Source organism: Budorcas taxicolor, chromosome 10 (assembly GCF_023091745.1).
Source record: "Budorcas taxicolor isolate Tak-1 chromosome 10, Takin1.1, whole genome shotgun sequence".
Lineage (NCBI taxonomy): Eukaryota > Metazoa > Chordata > Mammalia > Artiodactyla > Bovidae > Budorcas > Budorcas taxicolor.
Genome location: NC_068919.1, coordinates 87036835 through 87057530, shown reverse-complemented (window position 1 = coordinate 87057530; position 20696 = coordinate 87036835). Strand labels below are relative to the sequence as shown.

Sequence of the window (20696 nt, the reverse complement as noted above, 5' to 3'; positions counted from 1 at the left end):
AAACTTCCTCTCTTTTATTTACTTTATTCAGTAGGCAGTGAGGGTCTCAAAAATCTTTCTCTTCATCAGATGTTTGGTCTCCTTGCAAAGCTTTGGGTTTTTGAGGTTGAACATGGAGCTGGGGGGGGGAGAAAATTCAGCACTGTAAGGAAAGTCAATGTCTGCAAAAACATTAAAACTGAAAACTGCTGTTCTATGAGGGATCAGCACCAGTGAGCCAAAGGATGTTATTTGTTCCTTGTACTTAAGGCTCCCTGAACTCCCGTTAAAATTTGTAAATCAGTCTGGCCCAAGGTCACATCAGTTCAATTCAGTTAAGAAGCTCAGTTGCGTCCAACTCTGCAACCCCATGAACTGCAGCATGCCAGGGTTCCCTGTCCATCACCAACTCCCAGAGCTTGCTCAAACTCATGTCCATCCAGTCGGTGATGCCATCCAGCCATCTCATCCTCTGTCATCCCCCTCTCCTCCTGCCTTCAATCTTTCCCAGCACCAGGGTCTTTTCTAATGACTCAGTTCTTCGCATCAGGTGACCAAAGTATTGGAGCTTCAGCTTCAGCATCAGTCCTTCTAATGAATATTCAGGACTGATTTCCTTTAGGATGGACTGGTTGGATCTCCTTGCAGTCCAAGGGACTCTCAAAAGAGTCTTCTCAAGGTCACATAGTAAGTGGGAAAGTCAGTATTTCAACCAAGGTCTCCCTGGTGTTTCCACTGTTCCATGTATCTTGCTAACCATTAAAGTGTCTTCTTGTACTTAAGTCTCCAGACCTTTTAGAACTGGGAACTCTCCCACCATCACCATTCTTTAACAAACATTAAGTTACAAATCGTCCAAAATCCCTTTCATTTCACACTTCTGACCTATTTAACTGGTATACAGAAAACTCACATGATACAGTACAGAAAAATATTTACCTTTACTCCATCAATAATATGATTCTCCTGTTGTAGTGCATTGTGAAGTTCTTCTTCTGAAGAAAAGTGAATCCAACCCATACCTTTGTGAAAGCCAGTCTCTTTGTCCTTAAAAATTCAAAATTTAGGAAGAAATTAATCATGAACTTGAGAAAGGTTCCAGGTGTTCCAAATCAAACCACCAACTTTTTCATTTGCCAAAATGGAATACAAGACATTTTAATTAAAAAGTATCAAAAACCCTGCTTTAATACAAATACTCTTATTTGCCCAAAGCTTAATCTGTTAATCTTAACACACTCTAAAACATGAGCAAAGTGCTTTCTGTGTTGTTTGAGATAAAAACCACACTAGCAGCAATAGTCAAGGGAAATTTTGATAAAGAACTCTACCTGTTTCTAACTCACTTCTAGAAACTAGGAAATTAAACCTTCAAACCTAAGAGCATTTATGGTAATTTCTGAAACTAATCACCCTCATCACAACTATCATCATTACCATTACATGCTCCTGAGGAAAAAGGAAAAATTACCTTTACTTACCTAGTTTACACTTCTGGGTTAAGAGTGCTTATCATCCAACCTATACAGCAGATTCTGGCTTCCCTATATTTTCCTGTTATATTACCCATTAATTTTCCTACGAATCAAAGACTTCTATTGTTTAAAATCTGCTAACTCCAGGTCCTAAGTTGTTATTCTTTATATTTTTAAGAGGTAAAAGGCAACCAAGAAAAATGTTACCTTTTGGAGAAACATTTTTTAATATTCCTCAAAAAATGCCAATTTCATACACTTTGTAAAACTATTTTTTCAAGCTTACTGATTTTCATGTCTGTAATACACATGCCTCATTCTTTTAATCAGCTACAAAAATGCCATTGTATCAGTGAATTAATATCTATTCAACCAACCCCACTGATGAACACTTACCTTCTTTCCAATTACATTACTAAACAATGCTGTTTTGAACATCCCTCACCTCACATTTCTATAAAATCAATCTTTAGAAATGGAAACTTTAGATCAAAGCAAATCCTCCTCTTTCCTTTTTGCTACTTACTTTTCCTTTTGGCTGCACTGGGTCTTTGTGGTAGCACATAGGCTTTCTCTAGAGTCAAAGGCAAATCTTAAACGTTGACAGATTTTGCCAAATTACCCTTCAGTGACAGTATCAGTTAAACTCAACAATTTAGTACCAGTTTCCTTATACCTTCACTATAGCTGGATATACATAATCTGTTAGATTTTTGTAAGGCAAGTAACGTTAAGCCAATAGTTAAGAATTTAAGTTACTTGATACTTTACCACAGCCTTTTCAGTGCCATGAAGAAAAAAGCAATTTTAGTGAAGCACGTGTAAACTGTAAGTGTACTCGTCACACACCCTAAAACAATAATTTAAGAAAGTCCACAGAAAAATACAGCTCAGGATAAAGAACAAATTTATACAGTGATTTTTTTTAAAAGACTTTTTTCTTTTAAGTAAAGGACTCTATTACTTTATTTACTTCATTATTTTTGTAGGATGTTAGTTCTCCAACCAGAGATTGAACCCACACCCTTGGCAGTTGTGAGTCCTAACCACTAGACCACCAGGGAATTCCCATAGCTTGATTTTTAAACCCTCAGGAGAAAGCAAAGAAAATGTAACAAACAGAAACACACCGAAAGCACTCAACCTGGGCTTCCCTAGTGGCTCAATGGTAAAGACTCCACCTCCCAGTGTTGGCAGGAGACGTGGGTTCGATCCTTGGTCTGGGAAGATCCCACATGCCCTGGGACAAGAGCCTGTGCACAACTACGGAGCCTGTGCTCTGAAGCCCAGGAGCCGCAGCTGAGCCCATCTACCACAACTACTGAAGCCCACGTGCCGTAGAACCTGTGCTCCGAATGAGAAGCCACTGCAATGAGAAGCCCGTGCAGCAACAAAAACCCAGCACCTCCAAAAAAAGCACTCAACTCCGTGAGGATAAAGGTGAAAATTTTCTCCACCAGTTAAGTTTTATGATAAATTATCCTCTACTCTCTCAAAGTCCTTATTATAATACTGTAATAGACAAAATCCCAAAATGGCCCCAAGACCTCCATGTGTTCCACCATGTTACCCTCTGTATAGTCCTCTCCCCCTGAATGTGGGCAGGACCTATGACATGCTTCTAACCAAAAGAATACAGTAAAAGTGACAGGATGTTGCTCCCTTGAACAAGAAGATGGGGGTGTCCCTCTGAAGACTAAATTATAAAACTGTCTTAGCAGACTAGAGAAACTCCCTTGCTGACTTTGAAGCAAGCTGCCATGTTGAGAGAGGGCCTCCATGAGAGGGATGTAACAAGGTAACAAGCTGGGTAATAAGCAACTGCAGGTAGTTTCGAGGACCTGAGACCAGCCTCCAGCTGAAAGCCAGCAAGAAAGCAGATACCCCAGCCCTACAGTTGAAAGATGAATTCTACCAAAACCCAAGGGAGCTGGGAAATCAACCTACCCCGGCTGAGCCTCTCCAGCTGACAGACACCTGGATTCTGCCGCTCCGGCGGACAGACACCTGAACTGTCTCTTACATGAATCCCTGAACAGAGGACCCAGCAAAGCTATGCCTGGACTCCTGATCTCTGAACTCTGTGAGATCATGCGTATGTGTTGTTTTGAGCCATTACATTTGTGATAATTTTATGCATCAATTAAAAAAAAACTAACATAAATGCCTCGAATACCTAGGATAAGGCTTGTTTTTTTTTAATCAGTATCACCCATAATTTAATCAACAAAGACTGAACAGCTTCACTCCATTACCAATTCATGTAAACTGATATGCTTTGACAACGAATAATCAAAAATTAGAGGAAAACATTATTGCTTTTTTTAAAAAAGGTAATACTCACAAAAGGAACAGTACATTTTCGTACATGGCCAAATTGTGCAAAGTGTTCTCTCAGCTCACCTATTAAGAAAAGAAAACATATTGAGTAGTTTGTTTTTTTTAGTTGTTATTGTTTTATCCTCCATCCTAGATTAAGACAGAAACCAAGAGGGGTCCAAGAGCCCCCAAACTCCTTGTGAACAAGTGCTAGTTTGTATTTCCTTGCAGCTTTAAGATCCAGGAAACCGTTATGGTATTGATTATAAAGCTGTAATGTACTACATTTGGGGAGGTGTTAGGGTGGGGGAGACATGGACAGATAAACTGCTGAGTTGACTTAGTCTTCATCCCCAGCAAGTACTGAGTCTTCACCATACCAGGTACTATGCTAAATGCATGGATTAAAATCCCCGTGAGATGATCACACAGGAAACAGTTAAACAATCACAATACTGTGTGTTGTTAGCTATATTAGAGATTTCCAAATAAAGTCTCAATCTCAAGAACATGTGCACAAATGACCATGGATTTTTACATTTTGGTGAGCAAATGCAAAAACCTTAACTCAAAACTACAGTTGACAAAAAGCAGTGTTGGTAACAGAAGTCAGTACTGATCACTCCCCAACTCTCTATGTCCAGCCTAAGCCTATCCCATGAACTTCAATTTTTGTAATCATGAAAACAATTATCGTTTATTGAGTACTTACTCTGTATTGAGCACTTGGTACAAGGTCTAAGCACTTGTATTTACATATAAATTCATTTAATACAATCAACAACCCTAGGAGAAAGGTATTATTGACTCCATTTTATGGCTGATGAAACTGGGGCACAGTGGTGAGCCCTCTCCCCTAATAACTTTCCCTTAGGTACACACCTTAGGTTTTGAACTGTGATGTTGGAAAAGACTCTTGAGAGTCCCTTGGACTGCAAGAAGATCCAACCAGTCCATCCTAAAGGAAATCACTCCTGAATATTCACTGGAAGGACTGATGCTGAAGCTGAAACTCCAATACTTTGGCCACCTGATGCGAAGAACTGACTCATCTGAAAAGACCCTGATGCTGGGAAAGACTGAAGGCAGGAAGAGAAAGGGACGACAGAGGATGAAGTGGTTGGATGGCATCACTGACTCAATAGACATGAGTCTGAGCAGACTCCGGGAATTAGTGATGGACAGGAAATTAGTGATGGACTGGGAGGCCTGGCGTGCTGCAGTCCATGGGGTCCCAAAGAGTCAGACACGACTGACCGACTAAACTGAACTGAACTAGGTTACACTACCTAAAGGCCAAGTTGGAACTGTAACCCAAGGAGAACAGCTTCGGGTGCATTTCTCAATCTATACACAACGTCCCCTATCCAGCTAACAGAGAACTCACAAGTTTCTCAAACTAAACACATTTAAATTTTACCACTCATCTTCTTTCCATATGCTTCTCCTACATTCTAATCACCAACATTAAAAACCTGGAGGTCATTCCTCCCTTTCCCCCATTCCGTACTCTTCCCCATTAAAGTCATCACGAAAATCTATCGATTATTCTTTGGTTAACGTAAGTGAACCTGACCCCTCCTTCTATCGCTACCCTGAAGTCTTCACCTTTGAACTAAACTGCTAAAACTACCTCTTGTCACTTTGAATCCGTCCCCACGCTGCAATCAAAACAACCCCTTCTAAATCGTAAATCTTACAAGTTTCCAAGTAATTAAAGCTTTAAACTCCGAAAGGCTGGAGACTGTGGATGGGTGCCCCAAAAGCTCAAGGGGCATCCCTTAAACGGCTAATTACTGACAAATTTCTTTCTACTCACTGGCTTGCTCACGAGCACACTCAGCGTCCTTAATCCAGCCACCACGCGGATTTAAGTGTTTCGCAGCAAGCAAGGCTTTTCAGGATTGCTCGGACCTAAAGATTCTGCCCCTACTACATTTCCAACTCACTTGAGGCCGCCGTCCAGGGAATTTTTCTGACAAACGCAACCGGCCGGGCGATATTTGTACGCAGCGCCATAGCGCCCCTCGCTGCCGAAGCCGCCATCTTTAGTCTGAGGAACCTCTAGAGACCTGAGGTCGCGACCCCGGAAGAGCCTGCCTAATCTGGAGCACGGAAATCAGCTTCCGGGTCAGGGGAGGCTTGACAGCGAGATGGGGAAGATGGCGGCGGCAGTGGGCTCCGTGGCGACACTGGCGGTGGAGCCTGGGGAGGACGCGTTTCGGAAGCTTTTCCGCTTTTACCGGCAGAGCCGCCCCGGAACCGCAGACCTGGAAGGGGTCATCGACTTCTCGGTGTCCCACGCAGCCCGCGGTACGGGACCTGGTGCCCCCAAGGTAGGGAGAGAGGAGCGGCGCGCTCGGAAGCGATGGCCTCGATGGGCTCAGTAGTTGTGGCTCAGGGACTTAGTTACCTCGTGACATGTGGAATCTTCCCGGACCAGCAATTGAACCTATGTCCCCTGCATTGGCAGGCGGACTCTTTAACAACTGGACCACTAGGGAAGTCTCTTAAGATATTCATATTCTTAAATGCCAGGAAACCTTCATAGGTCCCTTAAGTTTAATTTATAAGTAATTAACAAAGGTAAAAAGTTACGAGTTTCGGTTAGACGTTCCATCTAAAAGAGAGCAACTGTGGTGCTTTTAGTAAACAAAATTCCTAGTGTTTTATTGAAAGATTTTTTTCTGATGAGGGCACTGCAGCCTGGTGTTCCTCAAAGCCCTGTTTCAACACCGTGTTCAAGTTCCTCAGAAGCATTATTGTTGGTCCTAACCAAAGGTAGTCTATATACCAAACACCTTTGATAATTTAGAATCTTACAAAAAATCACAATGGTGTGGTATCGTAGGAGAAGATCGTGTTAAAGGCCAAAGTAGGTCAGCTCCTCATAACAACTTCAAGTTTGTTAGTACATAGATGAGGAAACTGAGGATCTAAGATGTTAAGTAACTTATCTAAGACTTAAATCAAGTAAATGGTGGAACTAAGTTTGTTGTTGTTCAGTCGCCAAGTCGTGTCCAACTCTTTGCAGCCACATGGTCTGCAGCATGCTATGCTCCTCTGTCCTCCACCATCTAGAGTTTGCTCAAATTCTTGTCCATTGAGTCAGTGATGCGACTAACCATCTCATCCTCTGCTGCCCCCTTGAGTCGACTCTTGGCATCAGGCGGCCAAAGTATTGGAGCTTCAGCTTCAGCATCATTCCTTCCAGTGAAGATTCAGGCTTGACTCAGGACTCCAAACTTAGGACTCCTAACTGCCCCACATCAGAAATGCCTTTAGGGGTTTGAGATTCTCACAGTTAACCTGTGAAATAGCTTTAGCCTGCTGACTTCTGTTTGCTTCCTGCCAGGTGGTCAAATCCCAGCTAAATTTGTGCTCAGTCAGTGACCACGATGCACTCAGAGCAGGACTTCAGCCGGTCAGCAAGTGGCAAGCCCACGGACTCCAAGGCTATCCTGGTGAGTTCAGTTGAGCTCAGAAGGCAGAAATTACTCAATCAAAATCTGTCTAGGTTTGGAGAAGGAGTAAATAGACAAAGAAGAAAATTAAATGTACAAATGTTCTGCTCCCAAACCCCTCCTGAATTCTTCCTTGTCCAAGATGTCCATTTATTTGGCATCTCCATAGGCTAGAATAGAAGTCAGTAATGCCTGCCTTATAGTGCAGGAAGTGACAAACCAGGTGCAAATCAAAGATGAGAACAGTGACTCTGGGCTCTGAACAGAAGGAGCACTTTGAATTGATAGAGTAACTCATCGTGTTCACTCCAGTCACAAAATCCCTACATTCACAAATGATGTAACAACTTAAAAGCTGTTGCTATTATCAAGACTGAATTTTTGAATAGAAAACTACAGTTAATGAAATCAAAAGTCCTATAAGGCGAAATAATCTAGATTTTTGAATTTCAGTGATGTCAGGTAGAGAAATTAAGATAATAATGAAAAGTGGGTATCGTTATTAACCTTTTTTCTAGGCTCATGGGGCCATTGTTGACTAATTATCATGAACCATTTAGAAAATATATAATGCCTTATTTGGCCAGATGATCTTATATCTCCATTCTGTACCTCGAAGACATAAAGTTAACATTGCACTTGTGATTTCAAATGCAGGTCAAAAGCAAGAGAAATTCCTTTAAAAGTTTAGTTTTTGTTGTTCCAAGAGCCAGGTCTGTGTTACAGCTATTAATACATTATGACCACTGAAGGGTAAATGTTGCTATCGTTGGAAGAGGTAACAACTTTCACGCTTCCATAAAAGGGCACATGCACTTTTGTGTCTGAAGTCACAAAGGAAACAGCTGAGTGGAGGCTTTTACATACGAAAGCATTGCTTGTCTGGCATCTGGATAAACGAGCATTTGTCACCAGGAGTGTTTTCTGCTGCTTTTATTCCTGGAGGGGCCCTTTACCTTTCAGGCCTCGCTCCTGTGTTCATGGCCATGTTTAGCGGATTGCTCAGACTGAAAGTTACCAGCCCCAGTTTGGTTTTCTGCTGTGCATGTTGGAATATAGGCATACCCCATTTTATTGTGCTTCACGGATAGTTTTACATTTTTACAAACTGAAGTTTTGTGGCAACCCCGGATTAAGCAAGTCTTTTGGCACCATTTTTCCAACAGCATTTGCTCGCTTTGTGTTTCTGTCACATTTTGGTGAGTCTCATAATATTTCAGACCCCTCCACCAGCAAAAAGGTTACAGCTCACTAAAGGCTCAGGTGATGGTTAGTGTTTTTCAGCATTGTTTTATATAATTCAAATAAATTTTTAATTAAAGTGTGTTCTTTGGTTTTTAGACACAATGCTGTTGCATAAATAGAATACAGTATAGTGTAAATTTTATTTGCACTGGGAAACAAAAAATCTTGTGACTTGCAATAACTCGCTTTATTGCAGTGGTTTAAAAGTCAAAGTATCTGTGAGGTATGCCTCTACTTGGTATTTGAAGTTTTCTAGGATTTCACACTTAAGCCACATCATTTGAGTTGGTACCTCATGTCCTTAAAGACTTTATTCTGTCTTTCCTGCCATCATATAAGCTGCATTTAATACAAGTACAATGTCCAAAACATGGGAAACGAGTCTCACCTTACTCTGACTTGATCAGAAGGATCATGTTTACTTTAGGATGCTGCATATTCTAAAGGAACCTGAGTAAACCACAAGCTGTCCTTACAAAAGGGAGCAGGAAGGTGATGGGTCTGAAGACCAGAGACTGAGCCTTGGGTAGGGTCGACTTGAGGGGACCATGATAACAGCAAACATCATCCTGCATAGAAACGGGTGGAGAGCAGTGCATACTGGGGATTAGGGTCTGACACCTGACTGTGGGTTCATGTCCTGGCTCCACCGCTTCATACTGTGATCTTGAGCAAGTTTCTTAATCTCTCTTGGCCTCGGTTTCCTCATATGTAAAATGTGTCTAAAGATAGTCCCCACTTTATAAGGATAGGATTCAATGTGAGCGTCCGTGTAAAGCAGTTAGGTCCTTTTCTGGCACATAGTTAATGCTCAGTAAATGTTAGCTACGTAGTTAGAGGCGTTTATCAAGAAGAACTGAAAACTGATTTGGGGTTGCTCTGTGTGTCAGGACCTAAGACCAATGCATGAAAAAATAAAATTAGGCAAATTTTAATTCCATAAAAGGAAGACAGCAGTTGTCTGGAACCAACTGCCTATAAAAGTATTCAATTTCCTGTCACTGTTCAAACCTGAATTAGATCGGAAGTAGTCTTCGTTTAATGTGATATCTTTGGGAGTATTATAATATTCTTATTTTGTAAAGTAGTGGTGGTAACAGTCATTTATTGGAAAATTTTCTCATATCTTTTTTTCCCCAAAAAATATCAACAGTTCTATCTTTCTTAAGTTATTTGGAGAATTTGACTTATATGTGAAATGCAAAAGTGACCTCCACACTTCTAAGTGAGTGTTCATTCCTGTCCTGAATTTTAGAGGAAGAGGGGTCCCTTCTTTTCAAAACCACTCTCTTCACCTTCTGATCCTGCCTTTTACCCATTCCAGCTTTCGAGACCTCCCTGTGTTCCTTTTCCCTCTCCTATGTTCAGCCAGTTCCTTTCTGCTGGCTCTTGCTCATCATCTGTGAGCATGCTTAGGTCTTTCCAGTCTCTCCCCGTAGTCTTCAATGGCTCCTTCTCAGCCTTTGTTTCCCTTCATAGCCAGACTTCTAAAAGGCATTATCTGTATAACTATCTCTCCTCCTCTATCCAAGTGCTTCTTAGGACAGAGTTTTTCATCTGTCTCTAATTCTTAAGAAATTCCATACAGTGTATGTTTGTTACATGTTGATGAGTGAATCGTTAACTATGCATATGATTCCAGTTAGCATTGTTACTCCTCTTTTACAGAGGAGAAATGGCTAGGTATTTGCATACTGGACAGATGTCCATACCGTCTTTCTTCCCTGTTACAGTAGTCAAAATTCAAAAGAAGCAGAAATCACAACAGTTTTAACTGAGATAATTTAATATTTAAAAAATAATAATTAGCCAGATATTAGAAAAGGCAAAAAGGCAGCACTGAGATGTCAGAGTAGCTACGGGAAGCAGCCTCCACCTCTGTGAACAGTACTTGGTGAAATTTGAAGGGTGACTTGGCAGTTTTAGTTCTGAAGTTTGCTTCGGGGTAACACAATTAATAATTGTGTAGTACTTGTTTCTCTTGGGAATAACCCAAAAAGCCAGAGATAATTGCATAGTGATAGATGTCTGGTGACCATCATCACAACAGCTTTTTATTAACTTGAAGAAACGCACCTTCCTCTAAAACTGGAGTGCAGGAATGAAAACTTATGTTTATGTGTGGAAGCATTAGCAAAAGAAGGTGTGGAGTAAATAATAAAGTAGGGGATATAAGGATGTCAACAAAAATAAATGATCTGATTAACTGATGGAGAATTTCCTCCTCTTCTTTTTCTCTCGTTCATCTCTGTATAGGATTTATTTTTATCTCAAACCCCTTCCTCCCAGGTTACCAGTGGCACTGGGTAAAGCAGTGCCTTAAGTTATATTCCCGGAAACCTAATGTATGTAACCTGGACAAGCATATGACTAAAGAAGAGACCCAGGATTTGTGGGAGCAGAGCAAGGAGTTTCTAAGGTAAGTCATACCAGTCACAGTAAACCATTAGTATTCAGCTCAGGTCATCACAGGTCTTTAAAGGAACTACTCTATAGTAGTTCAATGAGAGGAACTGACCTGCTTTTTTTTTTCTCTAATGTCCACTCAAATACAGCACAGTTTTATTCTTTACCTCAGGAACATTTGGACAGATGCTTTGACAGTTATAGTAAATTGAGATCCATTTTAAAGATTAGCTTATCATAGCTTAGATAATGCGTTCATCCTCGTTAATCATTAGATAATCCATTTTTATTCAGCTTCACCCTTTTTTCTGCTTGAAGAGAGTTCCTTTGAAGCCTTATAGTATCCTGAAGAGAATAACACTAAAAGCTCTTCTGCTCTCCTGGATGAAGTCAGTATTACTATCTGTCTAATGGTGGCCAGCTGTTCTTCATGAAAACTAGTCTTTGTACCTTAATGTTGTTTCATCTTTCATTTATTCTACAGATATTTTTTGAGGGTCAGTTGTGTGCCAGACATGATGCTAAGCATTGGAGATACTCAATACAAAGACAAACAAGACACTGTCTCGGCACTCAGGAGTGCGTAGTCTATGGCAGGAACTCAGTATCAACAGGAATAAGATAATAGAGCTCAGAAAATGTTAGAATGGGTGTTTATTAGAATGCTGTGGGGAATCAGAGGAAGAAATAATTCTTCCAGGCAGGAAGAGCTGTCAAAGAAGGAAAAATGATTTTTTAATTGGGCCCATTATCCTCTTTTTTCTGTCTATCCATTTGAAATGAATCTTCAGAAACAATTAGGTAGAGAAACCAGCCTTAACAAAGGCAGAGTAACTTGTTCCGTGTTACAGGCGCACAGAAGGTGTACATTCATGTGTTTATTCAACAAATGTCTGTTGAGTTTCTGCTGTGTCGGATTCTGTGCTTAAGTGTTAGAGATTCAAGACAGAAAAGACACAGTTCCTGCCTTCAAGGAGTTGTAGGTTAGTCATGGACAGAGATCTGTGCACATGTAATTAAATACAATTTGGAAAGTACAGAAAGTGTTAGAATGGGTATTTATGAGAATGCTGTGGGGAATCAGAGGAAGAAATAATTCTTCCGGGCAGGAAAGAGGTGTAAGAGTTTGTAAGATAATGAGTATGGTCAAGTAAGTGGCTAGATTGAAGGTGAATGATGGAAGATGCTTCTCAGAAGTCCTGAATAGGATTGACAAGAGATGAACACTAGAAAGGTTGGTTAGGGCCAAGGATAGTGATGTAAAGCATTGGTTCGAGAGTCTGATTGCCTGGGTTCCAATCCTGGCTCTGCCCGTTACTGGCTTTGTTGACTTTTAGCAGTTTAACCTTTCTGTGCCTCGTAGTAGTAGTCTTTTCCTCATGTAATAGTGTTAGGATTAAACAAGATAATATGTGAGAATTCCTTAGAACAGCCTGTTAAAATCTTTGTATCAGTTTTGTGTGTGTTGTTTGGACTTAATTTTCAGAAACTATGTCGTATTCATTGTTTAATGATACAGTTTTCAGAAACTATGTCATGTTAATTCTAACAGGGAAATAGATGATTTTCTTAAGCTGAAAGGAAAATAACAATAAAGTACATTGGTTTTCCTTTAAAAATCCTCTTGGTCTGTAGGTTATGTTACAAGCAAAAGCAGTGAGGAAAATCCTGTTATTAAATATGTCTTCTGTAGAATTGAGAGCAAGTAAGGAAAAGGCAATGGCACCCCACTCCAGCACTCTTGCCTGGAAAATCCCATGGACAGAGGAGCCTGGAAGGCTGCAGGCCATGGGGTTGCAAAGAGTTGGACACGACTGAGCGACTTCACTTTCACTCTCATGCATTGGAGAAGGAAATGGCAACCCACTCCAGTGTTCTTGCCTGGAGAATCCCAGGAATGGCGGAGCCTGATTGGCTGCCGTCTGTGGGGTCACACAGAGTCGGACACAGCTGAAGCGACTTAGCAGCAGCAGCAGCAGCAAGGGAAGATCCTGGCTGAGTGAAATTAGAGAGCTTAGAGTTTGTTTACTAAACCAGCCTCTGTTTTCAAAAAATTGATTTTTTTGCTTTGTTTTGTTTCTAACAAATGATTCTCTTGAAATGCCAGTTGTCATCTTCCAAGATAGCTCAGATGAACCTCTGTAATAAATCATCCTGTAAACAATGGTGAGATATCTTTTTTTTGGTCTAATAAATTAGAAAAAATACAAAATGTGATGGTTATACCTTCTGTTATCAAGGGTTGGGAGAAATTGATATACTCAGACATTGCTTCCAGCCCTGAAAATCAGTTAGGGCCTACTTTTCCTACTTTTCCTTCTGTCCCTATAGGATAGATGTTTCAGTTTCCTCATCTGGGAAACAGAGGGATTGGACTGGATAAGCCATTCAGGGTGGCTGAATCATGGTGAAAGTCACCTAGACAGTACATGCTGGTTCTCCCACTTTCCCAGAGCGAGTCAGAAAGGGAGAGGGTCTGTGGTTCATAAAGATTTCCCTAGAGATTTTGGTTATCTACCGTTACATTCACAGTAAGAACCACTGAATTAGAGGACCTCTAAGAATCCTTTCAATTTTAACTTTCTGGGTTTCTGTGGTCGGGGCAGAAGAAACTTTTAAGTAGAAAATGAAATATTTGGAACATATAACCAAAAATAGATGTGTTCACAAAATTCAGTTCAGTTCAGTCACTCAGTCGTGTCCAACTCTTTGCAACCCCATGAATCGCAGCACACCAGGCCTCCCTGTCCATCACCAACTCCTGGAGTTCACTCAGACTCCTGTCCATCGAGTCAGTGATGCCATCCAGCCATCTCATCCTCTGTCGTCCCCTTCTCCTGCCCCCAATCCCTCCCAGCATCAGAGTCTTTTTCCAATGAATCAACTCTTCGCATGAGGTGGCCAAAGTACTGGAGTTTCAGCTTTAGCATCATTCCTTCCAAAGAAATCCCAGGGCTGATCACCTTCAGAATGGACTGGTTGGATCTCCTTGCAGTCCAAGGGACTCTCAAGAGTCTTCTCCAACACCACAGTTCAAAAGCATCAATTCTTTGGCACTCAGCCTTCTTCACAGTCCAACTCTCACATCCATACATGACCACTGGAAATACCATAGCCTTGACTAGACGGACCTTTGTTCGTAAAGTAATGTCTCTCTTTTGAATATGCTATCTAGGTTGCTCATAAATTTTCTTCCAAGGAGTAAGCGTCTTTTAATTTCATGGCTGCAGTCACCATCTGCAGTGATTTTGGAGCCCCAAAAAATAAAGTCTGACACTGTTTCCCCATCTATTTCCCATGAAGTGATGGGACCGGATGCCATGATCTTCGTTTTCTGAATGTTGAGCTTTAAGCCAACTTTTTCACTCTCTACTTTCATCAAGAGGCTTTTTAGTTCCTCTTCACTTTCTGCCATAAGGGTGGTGTCATCTGCATATGTGAGGTTATTGATATTTCTCCTGGAAATCTTGATTCCAGCTTGTGTTTCTTCCAGTCCAGCGTTTCTCATGATGTACTCTGCATGTAAGTTAAATAAGCAGGGTGACAATATACAGCCTTGGCGTACTCCTTTTCCTATTTGGAACCAGTCTGTTGTTCCATGTCCATTCTAACTTGCTTCCTGACCTGCAGAATTAGGGCACCCCAATTTTATGTTTGTCTAGTTTGTTGTCAGTGAATAGTGTACCTAGAGATCTCATACAAAGAGTCCAGTAGTTGGGCGTAAGCATCTTTATTGCACCTTTGCTTGGGATGGGGGGAATGAGAAACAACCTGTCAGCAGGATTTCACATCACCTGTGTGTCTCTCTGTAAGCAGCTTTATTATAGCATGCTTTATAATGGAGGGGAGGGGATGAGACACAACCTAAGTGTCAACAGCAGATCAGATCAAACATGACAGACCCCAGTAGTAGAATCAGGCACCATCCAGCCATTGAGAAATCCCAACTCCAGCCCTCCAGCAAATACAGCAGCATCGACAGTCGTAATGAATAAAGTCATTCCTCAGTATCTCCATCACATGCACGCGGTCTAAAGCCACCATCACTTAACTGCAGTGGCCTCCTAACCCGTCGCCCTGTGTCTGCTCTTGTCTCTCTCCAGTCTGTTTTCGACATAGAGTATTGAAATCATGTCACATCTCTTATAGTTCTTACCTGCAGTACTGCAGTTCGATTCTGATACACATCATCCAGAGTCAACACAGATACCACAAGTTAAAGGCGTGATCCTCAGCCAAAGTCCCCTCACTTCAGACACCACCTCCGAGTTTGGGAGACCCCCAGTCTGTGCACACTTCTGACCAACTGGGTACAGATTCAGGAAAGTTCCCATGATGTCTTGGCACCCGTGATCTCCCTTCACTCAATAGAACAATTCACAAAACTCAAGAAAGCATTACACTTACGATTATAATTTTATTATAAAAAGTACAGATCAGGGCCATCCAGTGAGGAGACTACAGAGAGATGTCTGGAAGGATCCTGAACGCAGAGTGCCCGTGTCCTCTTCCCAGGGAATCAGGACATGACAGGAAGCTCCCCCGAGGCCTAGTGTTCACAGTTCTAACTGGAGTTTCGCCACTTGAGCATGATTGATTTGATCATGATTGAACTCGGTCTCCCTGCCTGATACCACTTTCTAGCTTGACAGACCCACGTCCTGAGTCATCCCCTTAGCATAAACTCAGGCGTGGTCTTAGGGTCCACAGTGAATAACAGATATTCCTATCCCTTCCAGAAATTCCAAGGATTTAAAAGCTTGCTCTAAAGAACCAGGGGCAAAGACCAGTCAGATTCTTTGTGTACAATCCCATCACACTTAGAACAAAATAAACATCTTTATCAAGGCTATAAGGCCTACATAATCTGACTCTCCCACCTTAGCTCCTGTTCTTTTCATTTATTCCCCAGGAGTCCTGGCCTTCATTCTGTTTCTTATACGCTTTAGACATGCCCAGATTCTTTGTATAAGCTGTTCCTTTTACCTAGAAAGCTCTTTTCTAGATGACCAATCAATGGATTGCTTCCTGTTGGTCTTTGTTCTGATACCATCTTGTGAGATTATTCCCTTACTTGGTTAAAAATAGCACACCACCCCCCCACCCCCATTTCCCTTCTTTATCCCTTTGCCAGTGTTTTTATTCTTCAGTGCATGGTAGTTACTAAATAAATATTTGTAGAATTAATTGGTTAATGGATACTTTTTTATACCTTTTGAATTTTTTGAATATATTATCTATTCAAAAATAACCAAACAATAGGACAAAGGGAAAATGTACATTTAAATAAAACTTTGCTTTATTTATTTCATAAGTTAGCTTATGCAGTGCTTTGTATCCATTTTTGTATTCAGTGTATGTGAAGGCTTTTTTCCATTGATATTTTCAGTACGGAAACAGAATTAATCCCTTGCCCTTTCTTCTTCTTTAAGACTTTGTTTATGATGCTGTTGTAGCATGTATCATAGTGAATCCCGGCATCTGCCCCTCCTCCTCCCACTGTCTGCCCTGCCCCACCCCGCAGACCGTGGAAATTTTGTAGCCTTGGTGCCAACCACAGTTCTTTATATGTATTAGAAGGTGCTGAGTAAATATTAATTTTAAGTAAATTGTTAGCTTCTCTGCTAGCCCAGTAAAAGTATAATGCTAAACTTGAGAATGATTGATTAAAGACTGTATATAGTATCTTTCTATCTTATTTTCATTCATTTATTTAATAATGTATATTTATGCTTTAGGAAATACTTGGTGCTAGCATAGATATGAAGATTAAAACTCAGCCCCTGCCTTTGAGGAAGAGACTATTTAAGGAAGAATTCAGGAACTTTCATATTTACAGGACTAAAACCGTATCCTTTAATAGAGGAAGTTGCAAAGTCCTGTGTGAGCACTATAGAGGAGTGAGAGACTGAGTCCAGGATAAAGACTTCCCTGAAGACGTGTTTAAACTCTGTGTGAAAAAGCAAATTAGAAAAATCAAGAGTCAAGTAGGAGAGGAGAGAGCATCTCAGAAAATTGCATGGTCAGAAACATAGCCATGAAAAATGGGAAAGTAGGGCTCCTTGTAGGAAATGCTTGGAGACAAAACGAGAAAGGTTAGGACCAGGTTATAAGGGGGTTTCCGTGCCATATAGTGTTGATGAAAAAGTAATTGATCTAAGAAAGAGATGGAAATATGTTATTTGAACCAAGCTGAGGACTATTACCTGGGAATAGCATGTGAGAAAGCTCCAAGAACTATTTAGCTGTTAGAAGTCAAGGCACAGTTGCATAAGTTTTCTGAGACAGAGAGCTGTGTATGAAATGATGGACTATTGATAGTTTACAGAGTCTGTTTCTAAGCATCCCCTTATAAGATCAGAAAGGAACAGTATCTTTTAAGGAGTTATCTTACTGATGCTGGGAGAATGTTGCTTTTTGTATGAGCAGGTATTTCTGCCAAGGGGGGAGGTTTGATCAATGCATAATACAGATACACAGTGCATAGTAAGGGGGGGAGAGGGAGCTTAAAGGCAAAGAAATTTTTTTTATGTTTAAATTTTTCTTGTCTTGCCATAAAATACGAATTTTTTTCACAATAAGAAAATGTGGACTTTATCCTTGTGAATGGGGAATTCGAAATTAGTAATAGATTTTTCACTTCAGAGAATTTTTGTGGCAGTGCAGAAAATGGACTGCAAATTTAATCATTGCAGGAAGCACAATTAAGAATTTAGCTTACTAATGCATGCAAAAGATAGTGCAGGCCTAGTAGAGACATTTTCTATAGGACTTGGTAAGCAGAAGACCATGAACAGTGACAGAAAAGTAGTTAAGGATTAAACACAGATTTCTAAGTGGCAGGTAGATTAAGTTTGGGCAAAGTGGGGGTCATTCCAGATTTATTGAGATATAATTGACATATAACATTGTGTTATCCAAGGTGTACAACATAATGATCTGATACATGTATAATTTCAAATGATCATCACAGTAAACTTCATTAACATCAGTTATCTCACATCATTACAATTTCTTTTTCTTGTTTTAAAAACATTTCTATTCTCAACTACTTTCAAATATACCATAAGTATAAACTATAATCACTACGCTGTGCATTGGGCTTCCCAGGTGGCGCTAGTGGTAAAGAATCCTTGCCTGCCAGTGCAAGAGACGCAAGAGACGTGGGTTTGATCCCTGAGTCAGGAAAATCTCCTGGAGAAAAGAATGGCTACCCACTCCAGTATTCTTTTCTTTTATTTTCCCACTCCAGTATTCTTGCCTGAAAAATTCCATGGGCAGAGGAGCCGGTGGGCTACAATCCATGGGACCGCAAGAGTCGCTATGACTGAGCACACAGGCTATACTTTACACCTCCAGAACCTCTCTTCCAGTGACAGGTTTTTATCTTTTGACTACCTTTACCCGTTTCATACACGCCCACCCCTGCCCCCCCACCACCTCTGGCAACCACCAGTCTGTTCTGTATCACGATTTTTTTAGATTCCACATAGAACTGTGATCATGCAGTATTTGTCTTTCTCTGACTTATTCCACTTAGCATAATGCCATCCAGTTTTATCCACGTTGTCACAAATGACAAGATTTCCCTTTTTAATGGCTGAATAATACCCCACTGTGTGTGTATCACAGTTTCTTTATCCATTCATCTGTCATTGGAAAGGCAGAAGAAAGAAAGCAACTTAGGTTGTTTCCATGACTTGTCTACTGTAAATAATGGTGGTTATTTAATTCTGCAAAACAGTGTAGCAATTTCTCAGAAATTAAAAATAGAACTCCTGTGTGATCCAGCAATTCACCTTCTAAGTATATAGAAACAAGGAAACAAAGTCACTACCCCAGAAATGTATCTGCACCTCCATGTTCATTGGAACATTATATACGGAGGTTTTTAATGGAAAAAAGATGGGAGGAAGAGGAAAGTGAGCAAAGATAATCCTTAGTGTAGTTTGGGGCTTATTGTTTTTGAAACGCCTGTGGAGTATCCACATGGAGATGTCTCTGCCTTTGGAAATGGAGAACTGAGCAAAGTTCAGGAGTCAAGTGAGAGACAGAGGGATATGGGAGTTACACAGGAAGACCCTCAAGCAGTGGGAGTGATGTGGCTTTTTGTTTGTTTGGTTGGTTGTTTATGAAAAACATACAGAGAGAAGGCAGCTGGGCCTAGGAAGCATCAGGTCTGGGTGAAAAAAATTACTATTAGGAGCCAAGGTAGGAAAATGTTTCCAAAATAAGACAAGGACCAAGGCTCAGGATTTGATGATTAAATGGTATCATTGAAACTAAACTAGTTTTTGTAGAGTGTAAGCAAAAGTGAGATCTCAGTGAGAAGAGAGGGTGGGGGCAGCTGATATTGAGTCCTTTGGAATGATTTAATCACGAAGAGAAGGAGAGCTATTGAGCAGACAGAGAGAGGCAGGACTTAGGGTGCCTGAGTAAGAGGTTAGGTGAAAAGTGTTTTTTGTTGTTTTTTTCTTAAGTTTGTGGAAATGTTGAACATTTTTTACAGGATCAAGAGGAAGAAACAAATAAAAAGGAAGGTTGGAAATATGAGAGGAAAGATGATAATGGAGAAAGGCCTCAGAGGCTACATCAGGGAAATGGGAGACAGTGTAGGTGAGAACTGGCCTTAATGGAAAGAAAGAAAACCACTGCTGAGACCAGGAAGGAAGGACAGAATAAGGACTTCAAACAGTATAGAGGTGTAGGAGAGGGAAGTTGAAATCATTGACTGGATCCTTTGAGTGGGCCTCTGTATGCTCTTTGTCCTGGAAGGGAGTAGGGGCAGGACTGAGCACTTGACACAAATGGTGAAGGTTTAGAACAGAAAGTGGAAGATGAGATAACATTTACAAGATAGCCAAAGGGCGTTACCGTAGAATTGGACGTCCGTTTGCTCTGGCTCACTGAGAGATTCAGGTTAAGAGAAACAAAACTGGAAGCACTCAAATAGTGAAAAACTGGAGTTCTAGGGACCTGAGATGCAACTTTAGGTTTAATGAAAGTGAGAGACTAGGAAAGGAAGAAGGACCGAAAGCTGTGGTTGTGGAGGGAAATATTCAGAGTGGTGCAAGACACAATCCCTGAATCTTTAAAATGATTGAAGAAGCAATACCTGTAATAGGATATTGAAGGTTTTCTATCATAAGCAACTTCCAGATTTCTGTCCTAAGTGAGAGCTTGGTTCACTCATGTCCCTCGAGGCAAGAAAGAAAAAACATCAGTGCTTACCCACTGCATGGAGAGTGGGCAAGCAGGACAGGAGTTCATTTCCACACAGTTTGGGTTCAGTTGAAAGCAGTGCTGTAGAACAAGATTGCTGAGAGAAATGCTAACACTTACATAAAGGTTTTCCCCTGACAGAAACTGAGCACAGTGCTGAGTGGGCATTCAGCAGAGGAGAAGGTGCAGGCTTTGCCCATCCATCATCTGCTGGCTACTGCCTGAAGGGGCAGCATGTTTCTGTTTGCAGTGAGCACCAATAATTAGGGTCATACCTGCTTGAAAACCTTCTTCTGGATAATTGGGTGAAGATTTAAAGTTAGGTTAGATGGCAACGTTCCCTGCGTTCCTTCGGGTGGATAAGCAGCTCCATTACCAGTAAGCCTTCTTGGCTTCTTTTGGACAAGTCAGGCTTAAAAAAAGAACCGCCCACCCTTCCATTCATTAACCCCTCAGTATTTTCTGCCTGAAAAAGATCTGGGAGCATGTGAAACCTGGTTTGAGCCTTATACTATTCACAATGTTCAAATGAAGTTTTTGGAATCTTTATTACCCAGGAGGCCCATGGGGACCAGAAGAGTCCCTA

The 20696-nt window shown here is 41.0% G+C and overlaps 2 protein-coding genes across 4 annotated transcripts in view; one reads left to right on the top strand and one right to left on the bottom strand.

Annotated features, from left to right (window-relative positions):
• Nucleotides 1-4: 4 nt before the first annotated feature.
• On the bottom strand, nucleotides 5-5835 carry SLIRP (SRA stem-loop interacting RNA binding protein). The gene is made up of 4 exons (XM_052646788.1): nucleotides 5723-5835; nucleotides 3799-3857; nucleotides 919-1026; nucleotides 5-118 (listed from the first exon to the last, which is right to left on the bottom strand). Exons 1-4 carry the CDS (start codon nucleotides 5817-5819, stop codon nucleotides 47-49), a joined length of 336 nt encoding a protein of 111 aa, XP_052502748.1. The 5' UTR covers nucleotides 5820-5835; the 3' UTR covers nucleotides 5-46.
• An 85-nt stretch (nucleotides 5836-5920) lies between these two features.
• Nucleotides 5921-20696, top strand: part of ALKBH1 (alkB homolog 1, histone H2A dioxygenase) — a 29488-nt gene continuing 14712 nt past the window's right edge. For all 3 annotated transcript variants that reach the window (XM_052646785.1, XM_052646782.1, XM_052646786.1), the window contains exons 1-3: nucleotides 5921-6109; nucleotides 7129-7237; nucleotides 10739-10901. In XM_052646785.1, the coding sequence (XP_052502745.1) occupies nucleotides 5927-6109; nucleotides 7129-7237; nucleotides 10739-10901 (455 nt within the window). In that variant the 5' untranslated portion in view covers nucleotides 5921-5926. The remainder of the gene's footprint in view (nucleotides 6110-7128; nucleotides 7238-10738; nucleotides 10902-20696) is intronic.

Coding starts and splice junctions, on each gene's coding strand:
- SLIRP (XM_052646788.1), bottom strand. CDS start 5,819: ATGGCGGCTTCGGCAGCGAGGGGCGCTATGGCGCTGCGTACAAATATC. Junction 1,027..3,798: donor GAAAATGTACTGTTCCTTTT/GTGAGTATTACC, acceptor TGAATTTTTAAG/GACAAAGAGACTGGCTTTCA. Junction 119..918: donor ATATTATTGATGGAGTAAAG/GTAAATATTTTT, acceptor TCCCCCCCCCAG/CTCCATGTTCAACCTCAAAA.